Source organism: Phyllobates terribilis, unplaced genomic scaffold (assembly GCF_046119375.1).
Source record: "Phyllobates terribilis strain yellow unplaced genomic scaffold, ASM4611937v1 Scaffold_1__5_contigs__length_1240528914, whole genome shotgun sequence".
In the NCBI taxonomy this organism is placed as follows: Eukaryota; Metazoa; Chordata; class Amphibia; order Anura; family Dendrobatidae; genus Phyllobates; species Phyllobates terribilis.
Window position 1 is genome coordinate 590,269,967 of NW_027362761.1, and position 26,587 is coordinate 590,296,553.

Consider the following 26,587-nt stretch of genomic DNA (forward strand, 5'->3'; position numbering starts at 1 on the left):
TACATGGCACAGGACACAGTACAGCGCATGGTACAGGACACGGTACAGGACAAGACACGGTACAGCGCATGGTATAGGACACGGCACAGTACATGGCACAGTACAGGACACGGCACAGTACATGGCACAGGACACAGTACAGCGCATGGTACAGGACAGGACACAGCACAGTACAGGACATGGCACAGGACATGGTACAGGACAGGATACGGTACAGCGCATGGTACAGGACACAGCACAGCACATGGCAGAGTACAGGACACGGCACAGTACAGCGCATGGTACAGGACACAGTACAGGACGCGGGACAGGACACGGTACAGCGCATGGTATAGGACACGGCACAGTACATGGCACAGGACACAGTACAGCACATGGTACAGGACAGGACACAGCACAGTACAGGACACGGCACAGGACACGGTACAGCGCATGGTACAGGATACGGCACAGTACAGGACATGGCACAGGACACAGTACAGCGCATGGTACAGGACATAACACAGGACACAGTACAGGACATGGCACAGGACTTGGTACAGCGCATGGTACAGGATACGGCACAGTACAGGACATGGCACAGGACACGGCACAATACAGTACATGGCACAGGACATGGCATGGTACAGGACACAGCACAGGACATGGCTCAAGACACGGCACAGGATAGGTCACAGGACATGGCATAGGTCACGTCACGGTACAGGACACGGCCCAAGACACAACACAGCACAGGACATGACACAGGACACGGCCCAAGACATGGCACAGGATTTAGGGCACAGGACATGGCACAAGACACGACACAGGACATGGCACAGGACACAGTACAGTACACAGCACAGGACATGGCCCCGGTCAGCCGCGTGCTGAAGGCCGCCCTCTGCTTCATCCCGTCATACATAATGTTGCAGATGATGTCTCCATCTGCAGTGGCCGTTGTCTCACATCTGAACTTTGCGCACAGTGTACTCCGCACGCTCACGTACACCGCTGTCTTCAGCAGAGACATAAGCCGAGGTCGGGATGAGAGACTTATATACATACTCTGAAAAAGTCTTCTTACCCCATGAACTTTATCACATTTTTTCAAGTTACATCCGTAAATGTAATTATATTTTATTGGGATTTTATGTGATACAACACAAGGTAACAAAGATTTGTGACGTGTAAAGGAAATGATACAGGTTTTTCTAATTTTTGTAAAAATATAAATCTGATAATTGTGATGTGCATTAGTATTCAACCCCCTGGGTCAGTACTTTGTAGGACCACCTTTCGCTGCAGTCTTTTGGGGTCTGTCTCTCTTTGCACAAGTAGAAGTGACATTTAGCCCCTTCTTCTTTGCACACTCACTCTCGCTCAGCGAGATTCTCTGGGATTTGGATCTGGACTGTGATGTGACTGACCTAAACCCTCCACTGTAGATCTGGTAGGATGTTTAGGGTTTGTCCTGCTGGAAGAAGAACCTACGCTCCAGCCTCAAGTCTGTTGCAGACTCTAACAGGTTTCCTCTAAGATTGCCCTGTATTTAGCTTCATCCATCTTCCCATCACCTCTGAACAGCTTTTCTGCCCCTGCTAGAGACAAGCCACAGGATGCTGCCACCACCATGTGTGACGGTGGGGATGCTGTTTTTAGGGTACTGTGCAGTGTTAGTTTTCCATCATATATAGGAATTAGCATTTAGCTCAAAAAGTTCTCCTTTGGTCTCATCTGATCAGAGCTCCTTCTTCCACATACTCGCTGTGTCCCCTACATTGCCTTGTGCAAACTGCAAACATGACCTCTTATGGCTTTCAAAGATGTTTTTCTTCTTGCCACTCTGCTATGAAGGCCAGATTTGTGGAGTATACGACTAATAGTTGTCCTGTGGACAGATTCTCCCACCTGAGCTGTGGACCTCTGCAGCTCATCCAGAGTGACTATGGGCCTCTTGGATGCTTCTCTCATTAGTGCTCTCCTTGCTTGGAATGTCAGGTTAGGCGGACGGCCATGGCTTCGTAAGTTTTCAGTTGTGCCATACTCCTTCCATTTTTGGATGATGGACTATACAGTGCTCTGTGAGATATTCAGAGCTTGGGCTATTTTTTTAAAACCTAACCCTGCTTTACTCTTCTCCACAACTTTATCCCTGACCTGTCTGATGGCCTCTTTTTTGACCTTTGGATCACAAACTGGAGTCCCTGTGTCCACCTGGTGGACATCTAGCAGCGTCCTCCCTGGTACACCCGTGAAGAGGGTCAGGTAAGGCCAGAACACCTCCCGCAGCTGGGACTTCTGGTCTGTGGATAGCTACGAGTTGAATTCCACATCCTTAATAGACCCTCCGTCACGGGCTGCGGCCAGTAAATCCACCAGGGCTTTTGTCTCACCTTCTTCGGGGACGCTACACACTTGAAGGGCACAGGCTTCCCAGTCATGATGAGCTTTCATTGACGTGGAAGACCTTCTGCCTCTTTCTGGCATGGACAATGGTGACCACGTAGTTCACATCATTGAGGCGCTGGCAAATGGGGTATGGGCCTTCCCAGGCCGCTTGAAGCTTGCTCTGGGTCATTGGGACTAGGACCCACACCTTCTGACCCACTTCGTACACCCGCTCCTGAGCATTCTGGTACTACCACAGCTTCTGGCTGGCCTGGGCCTGCACCATATTCTCATGCACCAGCTGTGTCATTGCCTGCATTTTGTCACGGAGCCGCATGACATTCCCTATGACAGACACTTCAGGTGAGTTTAGTTCCCTTTCCCAAGATTCTCTTACCAGACCAAGGGGTCCCCGGACTCATCTGACATACAGGAGCTCGAAGGGGGAGAACCCCGTTGAGGCCTGTGGTACCTCTCTGTAAGCAAAGAGCAGGTGTGGGAGGTACCGCTCCTAATCGCACCCATGGGACTCAACCAGCATCTTAAGCATCTGCTTAAGGGTACCATTGAATCGTTCACACAAGCCATAGGTCTGTGGGTGATACAAACTTGATACCAGGTGCTGCACCTGCATTTTCTTACAGAGAACTTCCATTAATCGAGACATGAACTGAGTCCCCTGGTCGGTAAGCATCTCCCTGGGAAATCCTACTCTCGAAAAAAAACAGAAGGGCATCTGCCACCTTATCAGCCCTAATGGAGGGCAGAGCTACTGCCTCCGGGTACCGGGTAGCTTAGTCTACCACAGTAAGGATGAACTGTTTTCCAGAGCTGCTGGGGATGGCCAGCGGGCCAATAATGTCCACAGCAATCCTCTGGAAGGGCTCCTCTATCACTGGCAACTGGAATAGGGGAGCCTTGGGTGCATGCCCCGACTTCCCCACTCTTTGACACGTGATACAGGAGCGGCAGTAGTTGGCAACATCGGTCCCTATTAGGGACCCATAGAAGTGGTGCGACAGCCGGGCCTTGGTTTTGCGGACCCCCAAGTGTCCAGCTAGAGGAGTCTCAAGGGCAACCTGCAACAAATTCTCCCTAAACTGATAGGGCATGACCAGCTGTCTTTCCCTCATCAACTCCTGTTGGGGGTTACATGGGACCGTTACAACCTCCCCTGTTCTCCTGTTCCCAGAATACCCTCTCCTTATTGGATTCGGAGATGGGCTTCTCTGCGAATTCCCTTAACGTGTTTAGACTGGCATCTGTGTGCAGAGCTGCCTGGAACTCCTGGCTGGAGGTAGCCAGAAATGACGTTAAGGCCCCAACCTCACTGGAACCATCTGGGACCTGCTCTGGGTCTACAGCCAGTTCTGTTGTCCCACCAGGTGATGAGGGCCCAGAAGGCAGCGCATGGCGTGCGTTCTGGGCATTCATACTACGAGTGACAGCGTGCTGTGCCAATCAGGGGGCATGTCACAGTCCGTCGTGACACTGGTTGACGGCACGAGACCACTGGCTTCAGGGTCCCCGTGCCTGCTCCCATCGCCCTTAGCACTCACTCTGGCTGCTTTTTGGGGGTCCTCAGCCACATCACCCTGCAGGGCGACATGGCTGAGCACTTCTTTACCACAAGCCATATTATCATCATGCATCATATTAACGTTCAAATAATCAGCATTTTCATCACAGAAATTATCTGATCTGGGAGGGTTATCAGGAACATATTGGGCAACCAACTGTCCCAGATCAGTTCCCAGTAGAACATTGGTCAGGAGGTTCTCGGACACCCCCATTCCCGCAACCCCCTCCCCTCAGCCCAGTCAAAGAAAACCCGGGCCATTGGCAAAGGACAGGGTACCCCCCCAATCCCTGTGACAGTCAGGGTTTTCCCGGGGATAAGGTCTTCAGGGGACACCAACTCAGGGCGGATGAGGGTTCATTCGGATCCAGTGTCCTTGACTTTATCACCCACGGTGACTGATTGGAAGTTGTTACAAACACCCCCCCCAACCGCCCCACCCACAAAACGAACAGCTGCAGTAAGCCCCTGGGCCTTAGGAGTGGGGTCCTTCTTCTGCCTCTGAGAGCAGATGAGGCTAATGTGACCAGTCCTGTTACAGGTATAGCACCTGCATGAGTCAGATGCAGGCCGGGTGCTGGAAGATGGGGCAGGACCCGCTGAGGACTGGCTGGCAGGGGCACTGGGGGTAGCTGTTGGCTTACCCCCTTTCCAACTGGCAGCAGCTGAATTCCGCACCTCTGGGGTGTGGTTGGCCTCATAGGCATCCGTGACCTGGGCAGCTTTGGCGGCTTCCTTTGGCTCCCGGTCAAGCATAAACTGCCTCACTTCCAGAGGGCAATGATAAAGAAACCGGTCCTTCACCATCAGATCCTTCAGGTCATCGAAGGTGGTGACTGACAGTCCTAGGATCCACTGCTCAAAGTTGGCCCTGAGCCCATCCACCACATCACTGTAGCTGTCATGTGGTCCATGCTGGAGGGCTCTGAACTTTTTCCGGTAAACCTCCGGAGTCAGCTGGTACTTTTTTATCAGGGCCTGCTTGATAGCCTCGCAGTCTCCATTTTGGTGTCGAGGGAGGGAAGCAAACACTTCCAGAGCTTTTCCTCTGAGCCCCGGAGTTAGATATCTGGTCCACTGTTCTTCAGGAGCTGGTACTACCTGCAGGCTTTTTCAAACCCCTGCAGAAATATGTCCAAGTCCCCGTCCTTTTCCATTACAGGAAAATGCTCAGGACGGGGTTTAAAGCAGTTGGCACTGTTGGACTCATGGATCTGTGGGGTGGAGGTCTGCAGCTGGATTCGGGCTAACTCCAGCTGGTACAGATGCTCGTCTTGGGCCTGTCGCTCGGCTCTCTCAGCCTGGGCCTGTCGCTCGGCTCTCTCAGCCTGGGCCTGTTGCTCAGCAGCCTCTCGGTCAGTTTGGGCCCGTTGCTCTGCTCACTCCTGGAATTTCAGGATCAGCTGCAGTCATCCATCACGATAGTCTGCGGCGAGCAGCTCCAAGGCCATCTGCAGGTGGGGGTCCACACTACCCTTGCTGCGGACATGGCTGGCAATCACAGATGGAACCCCTGCACATAGGCGGATTATAATGAGGGCAATCTGGGCTACCGCCCGGGGCACCGGGAGTTCCATGTGCAGATTGCCCTCATTATAATATGTGTGGCGCCGCGGCACATACCGGCAGTCAGAGGCGGGGAGCCCCCGGACCGCTCCCCCAGCAGCGGCGCATGGCCGCTGCTTCTTCTTCGGCCGGGCCAGCACTGCATCTGTTAACTTCCCTGTGTGCTGGCCCGGCCGCGTCACTGCTAGGAGACACGGCCCTATGCGCGGCCGTGTCTGCTAGTGTGACGTCACGCAGTGCGCGCCCTGCACTGCTACTTACCACCGGAGAGGAGCTGGACGACTGGAGCCGAGCCGGGGGATGGTGAGTGTGAGTGAGTGTGTGTGTGCAGGCAGATATCATTGTGTGATGTCTGTTTATATGTATTTTTGTGTTTCAAATGTGTTTATGCGTGTATGTACTGTATTATGTCTGTATATGTTTGTGTGTGTGTGCGTGACTGTGTGCGGCCTCCCGCTGTGTATAGATGGCTCCGTGCGGCCTCCCGCTGTGTATAGATCGCGCCGTGCGGCCTCCCGCTGTGTATAGATGGCTACGTGCGGCCTCCCGCTGTGTATAGATGGCTACGTGCGGCCTCCCGCTGTGTATTGATGGTGCAGTGCGGCCTCCCGCTGTGTATAGATGGCGCCGTGCGGCCTCCTGCTGTGTATAGATGGCGCCGTGCGGCCTCCCGCTGTGTATAGATGGCGCCGTGCGGCTTCCCGCTGTGTATAGATGGCGCCGTGCGGCTTTCTGCTGTGTATAGATGGCTACGTGCAGCCTCCCGCTGTGTATAGATGGCTACGTGTGGCTTCCCGCTGTGTATAGATTTCTACGTGCAGCCTCCCGCTGTGTATAGATGGCTACGTGCGGCCTCCCGCTGTTTATAGATGGCTACGTGCGGCCTCCCGCTGTATATAGATGGCTCCGTGCGGCCTCACGCTGTGTATAGATGGCGCCGTGCGGCCTCCCGCTCTGTATAGATGGTGCCGTGCGGCCTCCCGCTGTGTATAGATGGCTACGTGCAGCCTCCCGCTGTGTATAGATGGCTACGTGTGGCTTCCCGCTGTGTATAGATTTCTCTGTGCGGCCTCCTGCTGTGTATAGATGGCTACGTGTGGCCTCCCGCTGTCTATAGATGGCTACGTGCGGCCTCCCGCTGTGTATAGATGGCTACGTGCGGCCTCCCGCTGTGTATAAATGGCTACGTGCGGCCTCCTGCTGTGTATAGATGGCTACGTGCGGCCTCCCGCTGTGTATAAATGGCTACGTGCGGCATCCTGCTGGGTATAGATGGCTACGTGTGGCCTCCTGCTGGGTATAGATGGCTACGTGCGGCCTCCTGCTGGGTGTAGATGGCTACGTGCGGCCTTCCGCTGTGTATAGATGGCGCCGTGCGGCCTCCTGCTGTGTATAGATGGCTACGTGTGCTCAATATGAAGTCATACAATTAATGTAAGGCTATGTGCCCACGATGCAGAAATGCTCTGGATTTTTTTTGAGCGTTTCTGCATCCCCTTTGCAGAAAAAACACATGCAGATTGTACATGCGTTTTTCCTGCCAGGGACAAGCGGAAGTGAAGTGTTCTTCACATGCATTTCTGCATGCGGGTTGACAAGCGCTTTTAGCATCACTTGGAAAAGTACTTGAGAACTTGGTCACACTATATAAATCCATGCAACCGCCATGGATTTATATAGTGTGACCATAAAAGAATGGTAAAAAATAAAAAATAAATGTATAGTTACCTTCTGATGGCCTGCCGACGTCAGCGGTCGCGTGACCCGTCACATGACTAAATTACGTCACCACAGGTCCTTTAGTCTACCGCGAGCTGTCGGCAAGCCAGGACGCATCGGATAAAGACACCGGGGGCCATCAGAAGGTAAATATAATATTTATTTTTTATTTTATTCTTTTTTTTACAGGTTCTAAGGTAGCCGGGTCCGGAGGAGAGTCTCCTCTTCTCCAGACCCGGGTACCATCCGCACATTGAAACGCATGGAATACGCATGTACAGATGCAGTGATGCGGATTCCAAGCGTTCCAATGCAAGTCAATGGCGGCGAAAACACACTGCTTCCGCAAAATAATTAGTAGTGCTGTGTATTTTTCCGCAATGATAATCCGCAGCGGAAATTTCCGCAGCATGTGCACAGCACATGCGGATTATCATTGGGGAACATGGCAGACCTTCTACCAAGCGTTTTTTAAGCGTTTCTGCAGCGGAATTGAGGCTGTGGAAACGCTTAAAAAAACGCATAGTGGGCACACAGCCTAAAAAAAATTATTATAATTAATAAATTAATTTCACGTGAGCTATTACATGATCTATCACAGGGGATCATGTGACATGTGATACATCAGGTGTGTGTGTGTGTGTGTGTGTGTGGGGGGGGTATCTGAGTCTGGTTCCTTAAAACGTTGCACAGAATTCTCGCAAGAACCGTGCAAGTTTTCAGTGACAGGAATGATTGCTCAATCCAGCCACTGATGTTCTGTAATATCCCACCGCTGCCACCAATTTGTCAGGATTGTCAGAGATTCGTGCACACACGATCCCAATCACTCACTACGCAGCTATCGGCAAGCGAGCAGTGAGCGTATGGCGTACACACCTTCAGATTCCAACGCATGAAATATGTGTATACACCCCCATACGATCACTGCCAGCTTCACGACAGCCCAATTAAGATTATTCGTTGCCACCACCGATCAGTTTTAAAATTTAATACAGGCCTAATCGGACATCTGCTTTCTGGTAGCGTATGGCTTCGGTAAAGGAATGATTACAGAGCAAAAGAAACAGGACTATTAAATTTTATATTTAATTGAAAAGGGAGGCAATGTTTATGAAAAAAATATACAAAGATTTTACAAAGGGGGACAATACAGTACAGAATATACAGCTACACAAAATAAATGGGATTAAAGAAGAACTTACTATACAGATGGCAGAGGTTATCCAACGGGACCCGTGCTTATAGAATATATATCTCCCGGCATGAGTATAGACCTGCCCACACACTCCCCTGTGATGACCTCACGTTGGGTGGGCTCCACCCTTCATGTTTTTATTAAAATCCCTAATTTCTGCGATAACTTCTCGCTGGTTGATCGCTGAAGTTTGCAAGTGATACCATATGTTTTATTACGAATTTACCTTTCTTTAGAGACTAGACATGACATAACTGCCATTGGTTATCTCTGCCCTGTGGTGTTACAGCTCACCTGTAGGGCTCTCAGTTAAGGAAAAATATGCATATCGTTCCTTAGCTCACCTCGCCGCTAAAAATGTGGGTCCCATCACTATCGGAATTATAGAACTTCCGATATTCCATATTTCGTGTCGGTGCCTACGAGACTGGTGAGCCAAAGGAGTTTGCAAATGACGATGACCCGGCTATTTTATGGAGTGTGATTAAATTTCAAAGAAATTCTAACGAGCCGTTTCCTCTTTCTTTTAATCTCTGGCCCATATGCTGAGATTTCTATTTATCACAGGTCTATGCTACTACAAGCTCCATTTGTATGGTAATTAGCCTGCACACTTGGTGACTCCTGCTATTTGCATAGCAACAGCTCCTTAGATTGTGAGTTCTTCTACTCTGACAGATGGTAGATAAGGGAGGGGGAAGAGGGGTTTGGGGGCTGAGAGAGAAATTCTTAATATTTTCTATGACAGTTACATAGACAGATTTACAGATTTTGGAGACCAGTAATAGGACATAGAAGAGACATAGATGAGACAAACCGTAAATCCTCTAACTCGTCCTCTTCACATTTCTGGCTTTCTATTGAGTCCCCCGTGCAGCGCTTCCCACCAGCGCCGGGGGAAGGGTTATTACAGACACGGCTTCTCACCCGCCTTCCCGCGCTCCCCGCACAGGCGCTCCAGGACGTCCAGCAGCCCCAGCTACCATCAATAACGCCTTGCCGAAAAAGAGAGACATGAGTGATCAATGGCGGTGACACCGATAAATGGATACTCTTCATATGTCACGTATCATATAACACGTGTAGGATTTATATTTTGCAACTTCTCCATAAAGTATAAATCAGAAAGTCTTAAAGAGGCCATCAGTATTAGATCGGATGGGGTTTTGAATCTTAGCACCCCCCAATCACCTGCTTGCAGACACAGCTCCATACTTTGGTAGTGGCTGTGCCTGGTAATGCTCAGAAATGGACTAAGTTGTAATACCATGCATGTCCACTGGGCGCAGTGTCTCACAAGATGAAAGCTCAAAAAAAAAAGAAGAAAGAAACGGATCTCATGTCATTGTGAATCTTACCGGGATCGTCTGGGGCCAGGACACCATGTTCACAGGCAGTGCCAAATGTGTATGGCCTACAGTGGCAGGTGCACTTGGTACCCTCGACCACTGGCAGCCCATTGTTCTGGCACGGTTTACACCGACACGAACTGTCCTCGTTCAAATACTCCTCTATGGCTCGTTTCAGGTACACTCTTTTCACCGAGTAACACGGCACTTCTTTTACCAGTTCATATAATGGAGTAAGCTAAAAAAAAAAAAAGAAAAAAAATTACATCTATATGACTAGAAACAGCGCCACACCTGTCCATGGGTTGTATGTGGTATTACAGCTTTTTTATATTGAAATGGATGAGGTTAAGCTGCAATACCACACATAACCATGTGTGGCGCTGTTTCTGGAACACACTGGGTCTCATATTCACAGCAATGAGAAGGTGTTCGAAGACTAGTGGCTTGTCTGGTATTGTAAACTTATCATATAGGAGCGTCCCCATTCAGCAGTTGTAAAGAGCGCCTCTGTCTTTGGAGGACGCAGCACATCTAGCTATAACATTGAAGGTCCATTCATTGTAATGAGATGTGTGTAATACTTTATTCCCCCTCTGGTGGCGCTGCTGGAAAACTGATCACTTGGTGATAGGTTCCTCTTGAGATTATAGGTGATCCTTTGTGATCAGCCTAGAATAGAAAACGGGTACACAAGAGGTCTGGTGTATTTCATTTGCACCGTTAACAGCCCCTCTACATGATGGACAGTGGCACTTATCGTTTTCTCGTCATGTTGACCACATGTTGGGTGATTATTAATTCTGAGTTTGTTTTTGCTGTAACATGTTTTTCAGTGTTGTGCACGTTTGCACAGGGCTATTGAGGGAAGTCATGAGGTGCTACACCCACGCTGATCCAGCTCTTAGGGGGTTAGGTTTTTTTAATTGGGTGGAGATATGTGCAACAGTCCTGACAAACTTTTGGTTTCTGGGTTTGAAAAGGGACAAAGTTTACACAAATAAATTATACAAATGTGCATCTCCGGGGGCAAAGTAAAGTGTCCTTAAATTGCCAACACCAATCTATGCTTCAGGACAAGCTTCTCTCCACTCAGGGTCAGTTGCAGAGGGCACGCGGAGCAGGTGGAGCTCTATGCCCAACACAAGTATGCAGCTGAGGGAAGGACACATCAGGTTATAAGGTGTGATGCCTCAAGTTAAGACAGAGGGGAGATTACCTCTGTGACTGTCTGGATGGACAGGAAGAAGCACCACTCTTTGAAGAGCAACCAAGTAGCAAGACAGGAACCGGGGAAGATTAGGAGCCGGTCATGGTGTCTCACTGGGAAGGGGTCGGTGCCACCAAGATTGGGATGAAAGGCAGAAGTGACCAGTGAGTGAGGAGTGTCATTTGAGTGGGCAACTAGTAGCTGCCTCAGAGGAGCTTGAAAAACAGGCAGTCAATAAGAGACCCGAGAGACCACACTGCAGGCGAAGAAGTTCCCACTACAGGGACGAGGGACAGAGAGAGGATCTGAACTTGGACGAAAGAGGAAGCAATTCTGCTCATAGATGGGTAGGTTTTTTTACTTGGAAAGTGATTGGGTGGAGACATGTGCAACAGTCCCGGCAAACTTTTGGTGTCTTGGTCTGAAAAGGGATAAAGTTTACAGAAATAAAGAGCACATATGGGTGTCTTTGTGGGAAACTAAAGTGTCCTTAAATTGCCAATACCAATTTAAGCTTAAGGACATGCTTCCCTCCACTCAGGGTCAGTTGCAGAGGGCATGAGGAGCAGGTGGAGCTCTACGCCCAACACAAGTCTGCAGCTTGTAGCTGAAGGAAGGACACATCAGGATATAAGATGTGATGCCTCACGTTGCGCCAGAGGGGGGGAGATTACCTTTGTGACTGTTCTGGATGGACAGGAAGAAGCATCACTCTTAGAAGAGCAACCAAGTAGCAAGACGGGAGCCAGGAAAAATTAGGAGCCCACCATGGTGTTTCACTAGGAGGGAGTCGGTGCCACTAATATAGGGAGAAAGGTAAAAGTCACCAGAGAGCGTGGGGTGTGACTTGAGTGGGCAAATAGTAGCCATCTCAGAGGAGCTGACGAGGGACAGAGAGAGGATCTGAACTTGGAAGAAGCCATTCATGCTGTGGACCAAGTATATGGAGATTCGGTGTATAAGTAAAAACCCTCGAGAAGCCCTGAGGATGAGACTGTATAAACTGTTTGCAAGTTTTAAGAGAAAAAGCCTCGTAAAAAATAAAGATGAACCAGTGTTGCAAGAACTGGGTCATGATTATGTTTGTGCACCGGCCCGAGAAGGAAATCCCCACTGCTACGGCTGACCAGCAGTAGGGCGCCACACTTCATCTGACAGATCCCTAAAAACCCATCAATGGGTTACCTTCCCCTTTAAGATGTTATATATGTATTATTTTTGTATAACTGTTGGGAACATAAATCATTGTCTGCTCTTGTTTTCATCTTTACTGGAGAACACTGCAGTATCACAGAAGGTTACTAAGATGCATCAGACACATTTACGTCCTTGGCTTATCCTTCTGTGTCAGGTGGATAAAAATTATATCTCTGCCTAAGGAATATTTCTGAGCAAGATTAGAAAAAAAGTTTGGCAACTTCATGTTGTTTTCTCTACTCCCATCAGGAGTATTCTGTGAATTCTGTGCATTTGTCATCAGAGCTCCTACAACCCTGAGAGTGTCCAAGTCCTTCCGAGAGGAGCAGACCCCGGCTGCTTTTCATCTCCGTCGTTACCTGGAGCCTCCCTCAGGTTGTGAAGAGCTGTAGGGCCTGACGTTCTTGGAATTCCTCATGGGGCAAGAAAGACTGGGGGTGGTTGGAGATGGTTTATTGGAATTACCCTGGTTTGGTATTGATACCCTGGCTTCAATAATCAACCCGGCACTATTTGCACTGTTCTTTATCGAGACAAGAAGAAGCCAAGCATGATGGAGATGCCTCGTAAAAGGAGCCTATCCTCAGCAGATGGATAGATGGCAGCTCTTTGTCTCCTCTGGTCCATGTTCGGGGGGGGGGTGTCAGCAGCTTCATTCCACTTCTCGTAGAGTCTTGTCCAGCACTGCAGGGGTCAATGTTGGCACACCATGATTTCAACGTCCCTTAGGGAAGATTTATCAAAATGGTTTAAAAAATTTCTTGCCCATAGCAACTAATCAGACAAAACGCTGAGCTTTTTCTTTTCTATGTAGTTTAACACTTTTGGTTCCAGTATAAAAAGTGTCAAGCAGGACCCCAATGTTATTTACATGTACTATTCCTATTCACTTAATACTGCAGGGGATTTATTCATTGTTTTTATTCTAGGTTTTGCACTTATACCAATAGGTGTGCCAGCCCATTTCTTTGGTTTTGTTTTCATTTATAAACTTTACAGTTTTCTACATTTTGCTCTTTACTGTGACCTGTATGGTGCAATAATTGAAAAAAAAAATCATGTGTGGGCCATCAAACATAATATTGGTCTTCCTCATGAGTGGTTTCTCTTCATCAGCATTCTGCCAGCACTATAGGTGCTGAAATGTTCTTTCCTTCACCAGCCATTGTCCATTGGCTTGCCTGATCCAAACTGAATGTTACTTTTCTGTTATGTCTGTATTTAGCTTGATACGAGAGAAGCAAAGCAGAAAAGACCCTCACCCACTTCCTGTAGAGGGACAAAGGCCCACCCTTACTTCCTGTAGAGGGACAAAGAACCGCCCTCACTTCCTGTAGAGAGACAAATACCTGACCCTACTTCCTGTAGAGAGACAAATACCCGACACTACTTCCTGTATAGGGACAAATACCTGACCCTACTTCCTGTAGAGAGTAAAAGACCTCACAATACTTCCTATAGAGAGACAAAGGCCCGCCCCCACTTCCTGTACAGAGACAAAGGAATGCCCCACTTCCTGTACAGAGACATAAATCGGACCTTCCTTCATGTAGAAGTACAAAATCCTGCCCCCACGTCCTTTAGAGAGACAAACACCTGACCCTACTTCCTGTAGAGAGATAATGGCCCACCTCTACTTCCTGTACTGAGACAAACACCCACCCCTACTTCCTGTACAGAGACAAAGGCTCGTCCCCAATTCCTGCAGAGACACAACGACCAGACCTTACTTCATGTAGAAGTAAAAAGGCCTGTCTCTATTTCTTGTTGAGGGATAATGGCCCACCACTACTTTCTTTAGAGAGACAAAGACCCTACTTCCTTTAGAGAGACAAAGGCCCACTTCCTGTACAGAGACATAGACCCGACCTTGCTTCCTGTAGAAGTACAAATGCCCACCCCCACTTCCTGTAGAGAGACAAATGCCCACCCCCACTTCCTGTAGAGAGACAAATGCCCACCCCTACTTCCGGTATAGAGACACAGACTCGTCCCCACTTCCTGTAATCCTTCCCGGTGTCTCTGCTGCTAGAGAAGGATTACACCTGAAAACAGGCAGTGGACAACAAGTTACCCAAAAGGGAGACACGTAGTAGTCGGGACTTGGAAGGACTTTTTGGAGCAGGACAACAAAGTGTTTAAACAATGAGTTGTGTGTCTGTATAAGCTTTGGGCTGTATGATTGCTGCTTCTCTTGTCCTCTACACCAGGTCAATGACTCTGTCAGTATATACTGCACAATACACTTATATTCTCCCTCCTGACTCATCCTGGAGGTCTTCTGTCCTCGGCCATCCTGCATCCCGGCGCCGCACCGCACCATATTGCTGACATCAGGCAGCGGACAGCAAGCGAGCAGCGCGACCGCGACATGAGCGGAATGACAATCACATGGATAAACATATTTCAAGCAAAGCCATTGATCATGCAGAAAGGTCAGCGCGATTCCTGTCAGATCCCTAATTACTTTTCTTCTCCCATATTCCCTAATGCAAAAGGTGTTGAAGAGTCTGGAAATGCGCGACGTGATAAATGGCGCTGTCATCCGCCGCCTGCTAGGAGAACGGTTCCTTTTCTTTTTATGGTTTCAATAAATGTTCTAATTAGATAAGAAAAACAAAACACAATATTCAACCTTACTTGATTCAATTCTTCAGCATTTTCAAGATCTCTGCTTGCTGTCAGTGAATGAGAACACTCTGGTTTCCATTCAGAGGCAGTGACCCTGTACACCGCCAGTCCTCCTCTTAGGAGGATTTTAGCTGAACGCTGTGGGCGGTATTTTGGGTTCCCATATTTTTTCACCTTATTCATCACTTTTTGAAAAGTCACAAAGTTTGTCGCCCATTTCTCCCTCCTCCCAGAGTGATCAAATGTACGTCAGATACATGCTCAAATTTTGGGCCACTGCGTAAAACGTGCGACTTTTTGCTTTGAAAAGTTCGTAAAAAAAAAGGTAAAAAAGGTAAAAATAAAGACCATGTTTGAATTTGCACAAAATTTATGAACCTCATGTGCCATTTTAAAGAATTTTGCGTAAAAAAAAAATGGCAAAAAATATCACAAGGCAAAAAAATAATGAATTGGGGCCTTTATGTCTCCATGTATCACCATTTTTAGAATATACATATCTCTCAATTTTTGCAGAAGAGACAGAGGGACAAATCATGTCAAATCAGGGGCAAATTTTGTCCACACCCCAAGAAACACCTATTTACCATTTCTTTCTAAAAATAAAAATGCAGCTTTTTTCATGTGTTTTTTTTTTAAGTTCCACATAGAAGCCTGTTGATAAAAAGAAGCACAAAAATCGTACAGTTCAGCAGCGTCTTTAGGCTACAGGGGGCGTAGTTTTCATGAATTCACATCCACTTTGCTTGGACAGTTAAACACAGCAGAATTTCTGTGCAAATTAAGCAGCAGAAAAAAACGCAATTTTTTTCACGCTATTTTCTGATCACCATAAATGAGATTTGCTGATTTATGATGTTTATTATTTTTTTTTTAAAAAAAAAAGCGCATCAAAATGATATTATTGTAATTATTTTACATTATTTTTTAGTAATTTTGTAACAAGAAAAAAAATCTGACTTTTATTCTCCCTCTAGAATACAGGGACGTAGAAATACACTGCTATGTTCAGATGTGTCTCTATGTACCAGTACAATCGGCCTGTGGGGTCAGAGTCTGCAATGTAGCTTTAAGTATAGAAAATCCTCCCAAGCATGTCAGTGGCAGCTGTGGTTCATTGCTTTTGCTTAGCTTCTGCCTACAATGATGGAAGTTGAGAGTTTGATTCCAGGGGAGACCAAATCATAAGAAAATAAGAGGATTGTTTATTGGATTAATAGCGAATGCAGGGATGTTGGCCTTGCCCCCGGAGGAGGAACTACATAGCGATAAAGAGAAGACATCGCACGGAGAGAAAAGTGAGTATTGGAAGTCGGAACGAAGCCCGGGAATGACCCCTCAAATTGGAAAAGTCCTGCTGAATCCGGGATGGTTGGGAGCTGTGGATGTGTGCTTACTGTTAGTGAATGGGAACACAGAGCTTTCTGCTGGTTTGTTACAATGTATCAGCCTGGAGTCACAGAACATTGTCAACACTGGATGCAACTGTATCCACTTCTAAGCTAAGAGCAAGACTATATCTGTACCATGTGGACTAGTAGTGGCCATACTGTTACATTTAAAGAGGCACTAATAACTTTCTCCTAACTTACATGGAATAAAGCAAAACTCAGTGATGCTCCCATACTGGAATTTAAAGGGGCTCTCTGTGTTTTATGATCACTTTTTCTAACTATTCAGCAAAAACAAGTCGCTCCACTGCTGATATGTCTATTAATCAGTTGCAATCTGCTGGAAAACACAACAATAAGTTTTATCTTTCCCTACAGCGCCCCCGCAGGAGAAATGAGGCAATACACAGTTCTTATTTAAAGGCATGCATGTATGTAAAGTCCTCCAGAGAAAGAAATGCTTTTGTAGCCGCTCTCTACTAATAGATATGAGCCATCTTGGTTCTGTATCAGACAGGACTGTTGGACTTTGCATAGAATATGTACTGACCTTAAACTTTAAAACGACGGGCAGATTGGTTACAGAACCTGCCCAGGACGCGTAGCGCTGGTCATTAGCTACCGGGTTATCCAATGAGAAGTAGGTGAGTGCAGAGATAAATTTGGGTTCTCCTCCTTTAATAATGGACTGACCTCTAACCTCTTTCCCAGTGTCACCTGCAAAATGTAAAGGATAAGTATTTGACAGGAGCATTGAGCAAGGATTCTGGGGTATCAATAAGAAAAGAAGGACACCGATTTCTCCTTTAATGATGGATTATTAGAAATTCTATTACTCACTTACAGCTTTTCGTAAACGCTTGGTAAACCTTCCTCCATGGTCTCCAATGCAACTCCGCACTTTCAATGCCCATGCTGCGTAGTTTTCCGCAGCGTTTATGCTGCGCTCAAAAATATGCAGCATGTCCATTAATTTTGCGGACACGCAGCGTAATCGCCGCCATTGACTTGCGTTAGAACGCGCCAATTCCACAAGACTGCATCTGTACTTGCGTAATTGGCGCGTTCTAATGTGCGGATGGTACCCGGGTCTGGAGAAGAGGAGACTCTCATCCAAACCTGGGTACCATAGAATCTGTAAAAAAAAGAATTTAAAATAAAAAATGAAGTTTATACTCACCTTCCGGTGTCCTCCCGGTGTTTTGTCCACGCCGTCCGATCTCTTGCAACGCTCGCGCTGTTGTGAAGGACCTGCCATGACATCACTGAGTCATGTGACCCAGTGCACAGGTAGTCACTAGTGATCCCTGTACTACCTGTGCACTCACACTATATACAAAGCTCCTGTGTATAATAGCACTGGTGATCCCTGTATTACTTGTACATTGACACTATATACAGCGCTCCAGTGTATAATGCCACTCGTGATCACTATTACCTGTACACTATACACTATATACAGAGCTCCTATGTATAATGTCACCAGTGATCACTGTATTACCTGTACACTGTACACTATATACAGAGCTCCTGTGTATAATGTCACTGGTGATCACTGTATTACCTGTACACTATACACTATATACAGAGCTCCTGTGTATAATGCCACTGGTGATCACTGTATTACCTGTACACTATACACTATATACAGAGCTCCTGTGTATAATGTCAATGGTGATCACTGTATTACCTGTACACTGACACTATATACAGCGCTCCAGTGTATAATGTCACTGGTGATCACTATTACCTGTACACTATACACTATATAAGTGTATAATGTCACTGGTGATCACTGCATTACCTGTACACTATACACTATATACAGAGCTCCTATGTATAATGTCACCAGTGATCACTGTATTACCTGTACACTATACACTATATACAGAGCTCCTGTGTATAATGTCACCAGTGATCACTGTATTACCTGTACACTATACACAATATACAGAGCTCCTGTGTATAATAGCACTGATGATCCCAGTATTACTTGTACATTGACACTATATACAGCGCTCCAGTGTATAATGGCACTGGTGATCACTATTACCTGTACACTATACACTATAGAAGTGTATAATGTCACTGGTGATCACTGTATTACATGTACACTATACACAATATACAGAGCTCCTGTGTATACTGTCACCATTGATCACTGTATTACCTGTACACTATACACTATATACAGAGCTCCTGTGTATAATGTCACTGGTGATCACTGTATTCCCTCTACACTACAGACTATATACAGAGCTCCTGTGTATAATGTCACTGGTGATCACTGTATTACCTGTATACTGTATACAATATACAGAGCTCCTGTGTATAATGTCACTGGTGATCACTGTATTACCTCTACACTACAGACTAAATACAGAGCTCCTGTGTATAAGGTCACTGGTGAACATTGTTTTACCTGTACACTATACACTATATACAGAGCTCCTGTGTATAATGCTACTGGTGATCACTGTATTACCTGTACACTGACAATATATACAGAGCTCCTGTGTATAATGTCACTGGCAATCCCTGTATTACCTGTACACTGACACTATATACAGAGCTCCTGTGTATAATGTCACTGGTGATCACTGTATTACCTGTACACTACAGACTATATACAGAGCTCCTGTGTATTATGTCACTGGTAATCCCTGTATTACCTGTACACTATACACTATATACAGAGCTCCTGTGTATAAGGTCACTGGTGATCCCTGTATTACCTGTACACTACAGACTATATACAGAGCTCCTGTGTATTATGTCACTGGTAATCCCTGTATTACCTGTACACTATACACTATATACAGAGCTCCTGTGTATAATGTCACTGGCAATCTCTGTATTACCTGTACACTACAGACTATATACAGAGCTCCTGTGTATTATGTCACTGGTAATCCCTGTATTACCTGTACACTATACACTGTATACAGAGCTCCTGTGTATAATATCACTGGTGATCACTGTATTACCTGTACACAGATACTATATACAGAGCTCCTGTGTATAATGTCACTGGTGATCACTGTATTACCTGTACACTATATGCTATATACAGAGCTCCTGTGTATGTAACTGGTGATCATTGTTTTACCTGTACACTATACACTATATACAGAGCTCCTGTGTATAATGCTACTGGTGATCACTGTATTACCTGTACACTGACAATATATACAGAGCTCCTGTGTATAATGTCACTGGCAATCCCTGTATTACCTGTACACTGACACTATATACAGAGCTCCTGTGTATAATGTCACTGGTGATCACTGTATTACCTGTACACTACAGACTATATACAGAGCTCCTGTGTATTATGTCACTGGTAATCCCTGTATTACCTGTACACTATACACTACATACAGAGCTCCTGTGTATAAGGTCACTGGTGATCCCTGTATTACCTGTACACTACAGACTATATACAGAGCTCCTGTGTATTATGTCACTGGTAATCCCTGTATTACCTGTACACTATACACTATATACAGAGCTCCTGTGTATAATGTCACTGGCAATCTCTGTATTACCTGTACACTACAGACTATATACAGAGCTCCTGTGTATTATGTCACTGGTAATCCCTGTATTACCTGTACACTATACACTGTATACAGAGCTCCTGTGTATAATATCACTGGTGATCACTGTATTACCTGTACACAGATACTATATACAGAGCTCCTGTGTATAATGTCACTGGTGATCACTGTATTACCTGTACACTATATGCTATATACAGAGCTCCTGTGTATGTCACTGGTGATCATTGTTTTACCTGTACACTATACACTATATACATAGCTCCAGTGTATAATGTCGCTGGTGATCACTGTATTACCTGTATACTATACACTATAAACTATATGCTATATACAGAGCTCCTGTGTATAATGTTACTGATGATATTAGAGATATTAGTATTTTGGTTTTTATTAATGATCAGTATTGTTGTTTTCGGTTACCTTGTGGTGGTAATATGTGATCTGGTCATGGTGTGGCAGTATTTGTCCCTTGTATGTGGTATTATTCGGTCACTATGTGGTGGGAATATGTGGTCTGGTCATGGTGTGGGGGTATTTGTCTCTTGTATGTGGTATTATTTGGTCACTATGTGGTGGTAATATGTGGTCCAATCATGGTGTTGTGGTATTTGTCTCTTGTATGTGATATTATTCGGTCACTATGTGGCGGTAATATGTGTCTGGTCACAGTGTGGCGGTATTTGTTCCTTGTATGTGATATTATTTGGTCACTATGTGGTGGTAATATGTGGTCTGTCATGATGTGGCAGTATTTGTCCCCTCTATTTGGTATTATTGATCTTGGTATGCTGGATTGTGCTGTATATGGCGGTCACTTGTTTTCTCTGATAATAATTAGGAGATTTTTTTATTTTCATTAGAGATTAAATACATAAAAGTTTAACTCTTCCCTGTCCTGTGACTGTTACACAGCGGCAAATAAGCACTTACAGGGGTTCTCCAGGGGAAAAAAAGTAATCACCTCTTCACAGGATAAGTGATAAGTTATTGATTGGTGGGGGTCTGACTGCTGGGATCCAGCTGATTGGCAGAATGTGGAACTTTTATCCTCATTAGACTGGAGCAGCATGAGCGACTCGACCACTGATCCATTCATTCCCTCAGCGGCTGCACTTGGCTTTTTCTGGAAGCCCCCAAGAGGATGAATGGTGCTGTGGTCAGACATCCCACCAGCCGATGCATTTTAAAATTGAGATAAAAGTTCCCCATTCTTCCGATCAATGTGATTTCCAATGGTCGGCTTGTTCACACATTGTGTATTTGATTATCTGCAAGGCTTACGTGTGGAAAATCAGCAATGGAACACAGCGCCAACAGAGCAGATGAGATCTCATCCACACATTGCATTAAACATTTGTATTTTAAAATCTGCAGAGTATCAAATTTGCATTGTATGTACTCCCTGCATTAGGACGGTTCCTACCTTCAGATGAACTTATCACCTCAAACAACTTTTTACATTCTGTTTTCGATGACTTAATGAAAAAAAATCCTGAACTGGAGGTAGTGCACTGCTCGAAATTAGACTTGGATCCATCTAAAAAAAAAAAAAAACAAGCGTGATGTTATTATGGATAAATGCTTTTTCCAGTTTATAAAACCCTATTCCCTACCAATGAGTTATTAGAGATGGTTCCTCTATTCAGGACCTTCATCTCTTGGACAGAGAGGGTATAAAGAGCGTCTCCCTCTCTGGAGGACCCGACCCGACTGATAGGAATGGACACTGTGTAATACTTCACATCGCCTGTTGGGGCGCTGCAGAGAAACTCAACAATTAGTGCCGGGTTACTATGGATCACGGATGATCCCATTGTGTAAGCAGCTTATTGTCAAGAGACCCTGTCTAAAGTGGAGAAGCCCAAGAATAAATTGTGACGACTGATAAAGAAGCTCGATGATGCATGGATTATGAAGATATGGATGTTCTATTCATTGGCTTTCTAGCTTACCTTTGATTTTCAGGGGATGTTGAGAGTAGTAGTTTGGTAACAGCTGGAAAGCCAATGTATGGAGTCCACTGATCTTCATACTGTACCATAACTTTGCAGAAAACAATATTCTTGGTGTCAATATGGAGGACTGATTCCTGGGAGCCATCCAAAAAGACATATGAATATTTCCATATTTTCTACCATTATTATTTTAAAAATTCTGGGGCCAATGTTTCACCCAGTTTTCCTTCCCACGAGCTAGAATAAGGAGGTGATATCATTATGGATGTAACATTATGTACCATATTTGGTCACTTTCTCAGTTTCAAGTCGAAAGCGAAATTCGTATGTGCCACCCAGAGATCCAGATTGTAAAAAATGGGTTCCGTAATTGTCGATGAGCTTGCGGTAAGTGGTGTACTCGTAGACGGATGGCAGGTAGAAGAGCTCTCTCCAGAACGACTCCGCCAGCACTAAATGTTCCGGATGGTTATTGATGAATTGCGCCACTTCCACGTGATTCTTGATCACCAGATACTGGTAACTCTGGAGAGGAAAAACACACAGATTATGTAGATTCATCTCATTCATCAGATTTGTAGAGAAGGGAAACCCGACCCATAACCCAATTTCCATACAGACAACAGACCAAGGTCTGTTATTGGCCACCAGGTGACTTCAAGTCAACGCTGTGCCAAATGTCATGGAGGATCCAAACTTTACAAATAGGCAGTCCATCCATTTTTATAGGCTAATGCCTATGGAGAGCCCACATGCAGGGGACGAGGGGGATGTTTAAATTTTCTCTATGTGTTTGAGACATCTGATGGGCTCGTGCTCCACATTCAAAAGGCAGAAGGATGGAATAAAGACCCAAAACTTCCTTGGCCCCAATGTCATGACACTCATGTGACTACCAGTATGTAAATTCATGAACACATGTTATATGGAGCAGGGTCCTGGAAGCTCAGGGTCAGTTTTACCTTTTCTTTTGTGGTTGCGATGGTGCGGGTTGTGTCCTTGTTACCAGCATAGTTGGACCTCACTTGCTCCTCAGTGGTTTTCACGTAGGCCCAACTGCTGTTATAGAAATCGTAGCTGAAATCATTCTTAGCTTCTACCTGCAAAGCCAAAAATATGTATTAATAAGTATATATACATGATAAAGGTTTATGCCGGCGCTTAATGGGCTAAGGCGTGATTAGGGCTGTATTCAGGAGTTGTGTGTCATGGTGGCTCCTCTCAGAAATCTATAACTGGCCATAAATGCAATAGGACGTAGCCCAAGTGGGCAATCAACTGAGAGCTACGTTATTGCCTCCAACATTAAAATGTACCCATGAACCAAGAGTGGATCTCCCGGGCTCCCCGCGTCCTCAACTCTCGGTGTTTTCCACTGACACAAATAACGCCCCCACATCAGGAGTGGTGTGAGATCTTTATCTGCCGCACCAAGGAGTGAAGAACATTAGAAGCTAATGGGTCTGGTCTGTATTTATTTAGGGCTCAGGAACAGGAATCTGAAGTTAAAGGATATACGATCTGAAGAATATTAGATGTAAAGTTGTGTATTCATGGCATCTGGTTTGGGGTCTGTAGAACTTAAAAAGGTCTGGATCTCTATTTAGGGGATTATGTGGTTATGTTATGGGATAGTTTTCATTTTGGGGTGTGATGTTATTCATATACTAAGGGACTTGTGTTCTATGTGAATTAGAACGTTATAAGGTGAAAAAATTACCAGACTTCTCTTTTCAGAATCTCCCCAGTGCCTGTCACGGGTGTGTCAGATGTGACAAACAGTTGCTCTGCAGTTGGCTGCAGAAGATCTCTTTGTTTGGCTTTTCAGACACTTTCTTAAATCTGTCTCACTCTAGGACCCAGCGGCTACCTCCCGCCTTCTCTGATTGACACCCTGGCCTGGGTGTTTAAATATTTTCAGTTTGCCACAGGGAGGTGCCGGTGATATTCACATGTTCCCTTGTGAAGGCTTGGAGCTATTGCAGTTTGCTTACTTCCTCTCTGGTGCTTGGAGGACGTTTGGTGTAATCTCTCTGAAGTCGGCTCAATGTAAGTTGCTTTCCCCTGTGTTCGTCTCCCTTGTTGTCTTTAGTTGTTAAATGGGACTGACTAGTGCTCATCCCCCCTTCCCTATCCAGGCTCTAGCTCTAGAGAGATACAGGCTTAGGTTTTCTGTTTGGAGATTGGTGAAGAACCAATATAGGGATGGTAGGGGAGACAGGGTGATATTAGATCAGCCTAGGAGGTCTCCACTCCCCCTTTCCCTAGTGTCTGGGCTCCCTTCCCCTCATCCCTTCATGTTGCACTTTGTCTTTCCTACTCTGGGCATGACAGTGCCACATCTTGGCCCATTCTGAGCTATTCCCTGACTCCTCTGTTCCTGCAGGACGATTCGGCCCCCTACAGACTCTTCTGTCCCCTATAGATTCCTCTTTATCTCATCAAACACCTCTTTTAAATCCAGACCCTTCTGTTCACTCCAAATCCACCTCTCCCCTTCCAGACTCCTCTGTCCTTCTAGTCTCCTCTTTCTCCTTGAAGCTCTACATTATCTTTTAAGACTCTTCTGTCCCCTTCAAGACTCCTCTGTCCCCCTCCATACTCCTCTGGCCACTCAACTCCTTTGAACTCTCCAGATTACTTTTCCCCTACAGACTCCTCTTTATCTCTTCAGACTCCTCTGTCTCAGACTGCTCTTTCTCCTCCAAACCCTTCTATATCTTTTAAGACTCCTATGTTCTCCTCCAGACTCCACTGTCTCAGTCCTCTAGACTCCTCTGTCTCCTCCTCCAGACTCCACTGTCTCAGTCCTCTAGACTCCTCTGTCTCCTCCAGAATTCTCTTCATCCAGACCATCTTGTCTCCCCTCCAGACTTCTCAGTCCTCTTTAAACTCTTATATCCACCTCCAGACCCCTCCAGACCCTTCTGTCTCCCCTCCAGACCCTCCTGTCTCCACTCCAGACCCTCCTGTCTCCACTCCAGACCCTCCTGTCTCCCCTCCAGACCCTTCTGTCTCCCTTCCAGACCCTTCTGTCTCCCCTCCAGACCCTTCTGTCTCCCCTCCAGACCCTTCTGTCTCCCTTCCAGACCCTTCTGTCTCCCCTCCAGACCCTTCTGTCTCCCCTCCAGACCCTTCTGTCTCCCCTCCAGACCCTCCTGTCTCCACTCCAGACCCTCCTGTCTCCACTCCAGACCCTCCTGTCTCACCTCCAGACCCTTCTGTCTCCCTTCCAGACCCTTCTGTCTCCCCTCCAGACCCTTCTGTCTCCCCTCCAGACCCTTCTGTCTCCCCTCCAGACCCTTCTGTCTCCCCTCCAGACCCTTCTGTCTCCCTTCCAGACCCTTCTGTCTCCCCTCCAGACCCTTCTGTCCACCTCCAGATCCCTATGTCCCTTGCAGACCTTTCTTTTTCCTCCAGACTCCCCTACTAGAGCCTTATTTTCCACAGGAACAAAGGATCAGGAATGTAGAAGTGGAGCGTCTTGATCATTCTACATCTGCTGTCAGGAGACAGTTTGGACATTCACATACACATCAGATGGGCAGGTTCAGCAGACATTTATCTAATGTGTCTGTCCAGCTTAAGATGTAGAATTTCTGACATCACTCCAGAGCTACCAATATTGAGGAGGTAGCAGATGGTTATTGGACATTGCCACTTTCCATAGACAAGAGGGATCAGATACTATACAGGGCCCAGCAGAGAGGGTGAGCTAGCAGAACTCCGGCTACATGGGGCAGATTCCTTTCCTATCCAATACATGAAGATCTACTGAGGAGTCCGGCCGGGTCCATACGGGGCAGATATGGAGCCTTGTATATAACTGCTAGTGAAGGGGTAAATGCTGCACCAGATATACATCCCATTTCCATACAAGACAATGTGAAATGCAGGGAGGCGCGATGGTGAGAAGATCGGCTGTATCGAACATTAGTCTCTATGGAGGATATAACGTATCACCCCATTCAATATTACTGGGAGTAAAAAGTGCAGAGGTCACTTCATGAGGAGCTGCAATACGCATTGCGTGACATCACCTTAAAGGTATACGTGAGGACGTTGTCACTGAGTCTGTAAAAATCACTGCCGTCACCGCTGAACACTTTACGACATTTCCCTCCAAAGCTCTTTGTGTGAATGACCGGGCTCCTCAGCTGCTGGGTGGCGACATTGAAACTGGAAACAATAAATTAAACAGAGAATAAAATGTATCTGATACATTTCATATAAACCTCAATAAAATGTCAGAACATGATAAATGATGTCAGGGGAGAGCGGAGACCACCTTCACATAGCCACTATAGTATAGTGCATTGTGAGCGGAGACCACCTCCCTGTAGTGCATTGTGAGCGGAGACTACTTTCCTGTAGTGCATTGTGGGTGGAGGCCCCCTCCCTGTAGTACATTGTGAGTGGAGACCACCTCCCTGTAGTGCATGGTGAATGGAGACCACCTCCCTGTAGTACATTGTGAGTTGAGAGCCCTCCCCCACTGATCCCCATGTAACTTAGTGGCCTCCCCCACAGATCCTCCTGTAACCTAGTGTCTCTCCCCAACAATTACCCTGTAACCTATTGTTTTCTCCCACAGATCCCCCTATAATCTTGAGCCCTCTTTTACCCACAGATCCCCCTGTAACTTAGAGCCCTCCCCCATAGATCACCCTGTAACTGAGAGCCCTCCTCCATAGATCACCCTGTAACTGAGAGCCCCCCCACAGATCCCCCTGTAACTTAGAGCCCTCCCCCATAGATCACCCTGTAACTGAGAGCCCTCCTCCATAGATCACCCTGTAACTGAGAGCCCCCCCACAGATCCCCCTGTAACTGAGAGCCCTCCCCCACAGATCCCCCTG

General features: G+C 46.4%; 1 protein-coding gene across 1 annotated transcript in view; it reads right to left on the reverse strand.

Annotated features, from left to right (window-relative positions):
• C7 (complement C7) overlaps positions 1 to 26,587 on the reverse strand; it is an 88,332-nt gene that overhangs the window by 40,384 nt on the left and 21,361 nt on the right. The window contains exons 6-12 of the mRNA XM_073682088.1: positions 25,769 to 25,907; positions 22,691 to 22,828; positions 22,010 to 22,253; positions 21,197 to 21,310; positions 16,761 to 16,927; positions 9,791 to 10,019; positions 9,250 to 9,427 (exon numbers count right to left, since the gene is read on the reverse strand). Coding sequence (XP_073538189.1) covers positions 9,250 to 9,427; positions 9,791 to 10,019; positions 16,761 to 16,927; positions 21,197 to 21,310; positions 22,010 to 22,253; positions 22,691 to 22,828; positions 25,769 to 25,907 — 1,209 coding nt within the window. The remainder of the gene's footprint in view (positions 1 to 9,249; positions 9,428 to 9,790; positions 10,020 to 16,760; positions 16,928 to 21,196; positions 21,311 to 22,009; positions 22,254 to 22,690; positions 22,829 to 25,768; positions 25,908 to 26,587) is intronic.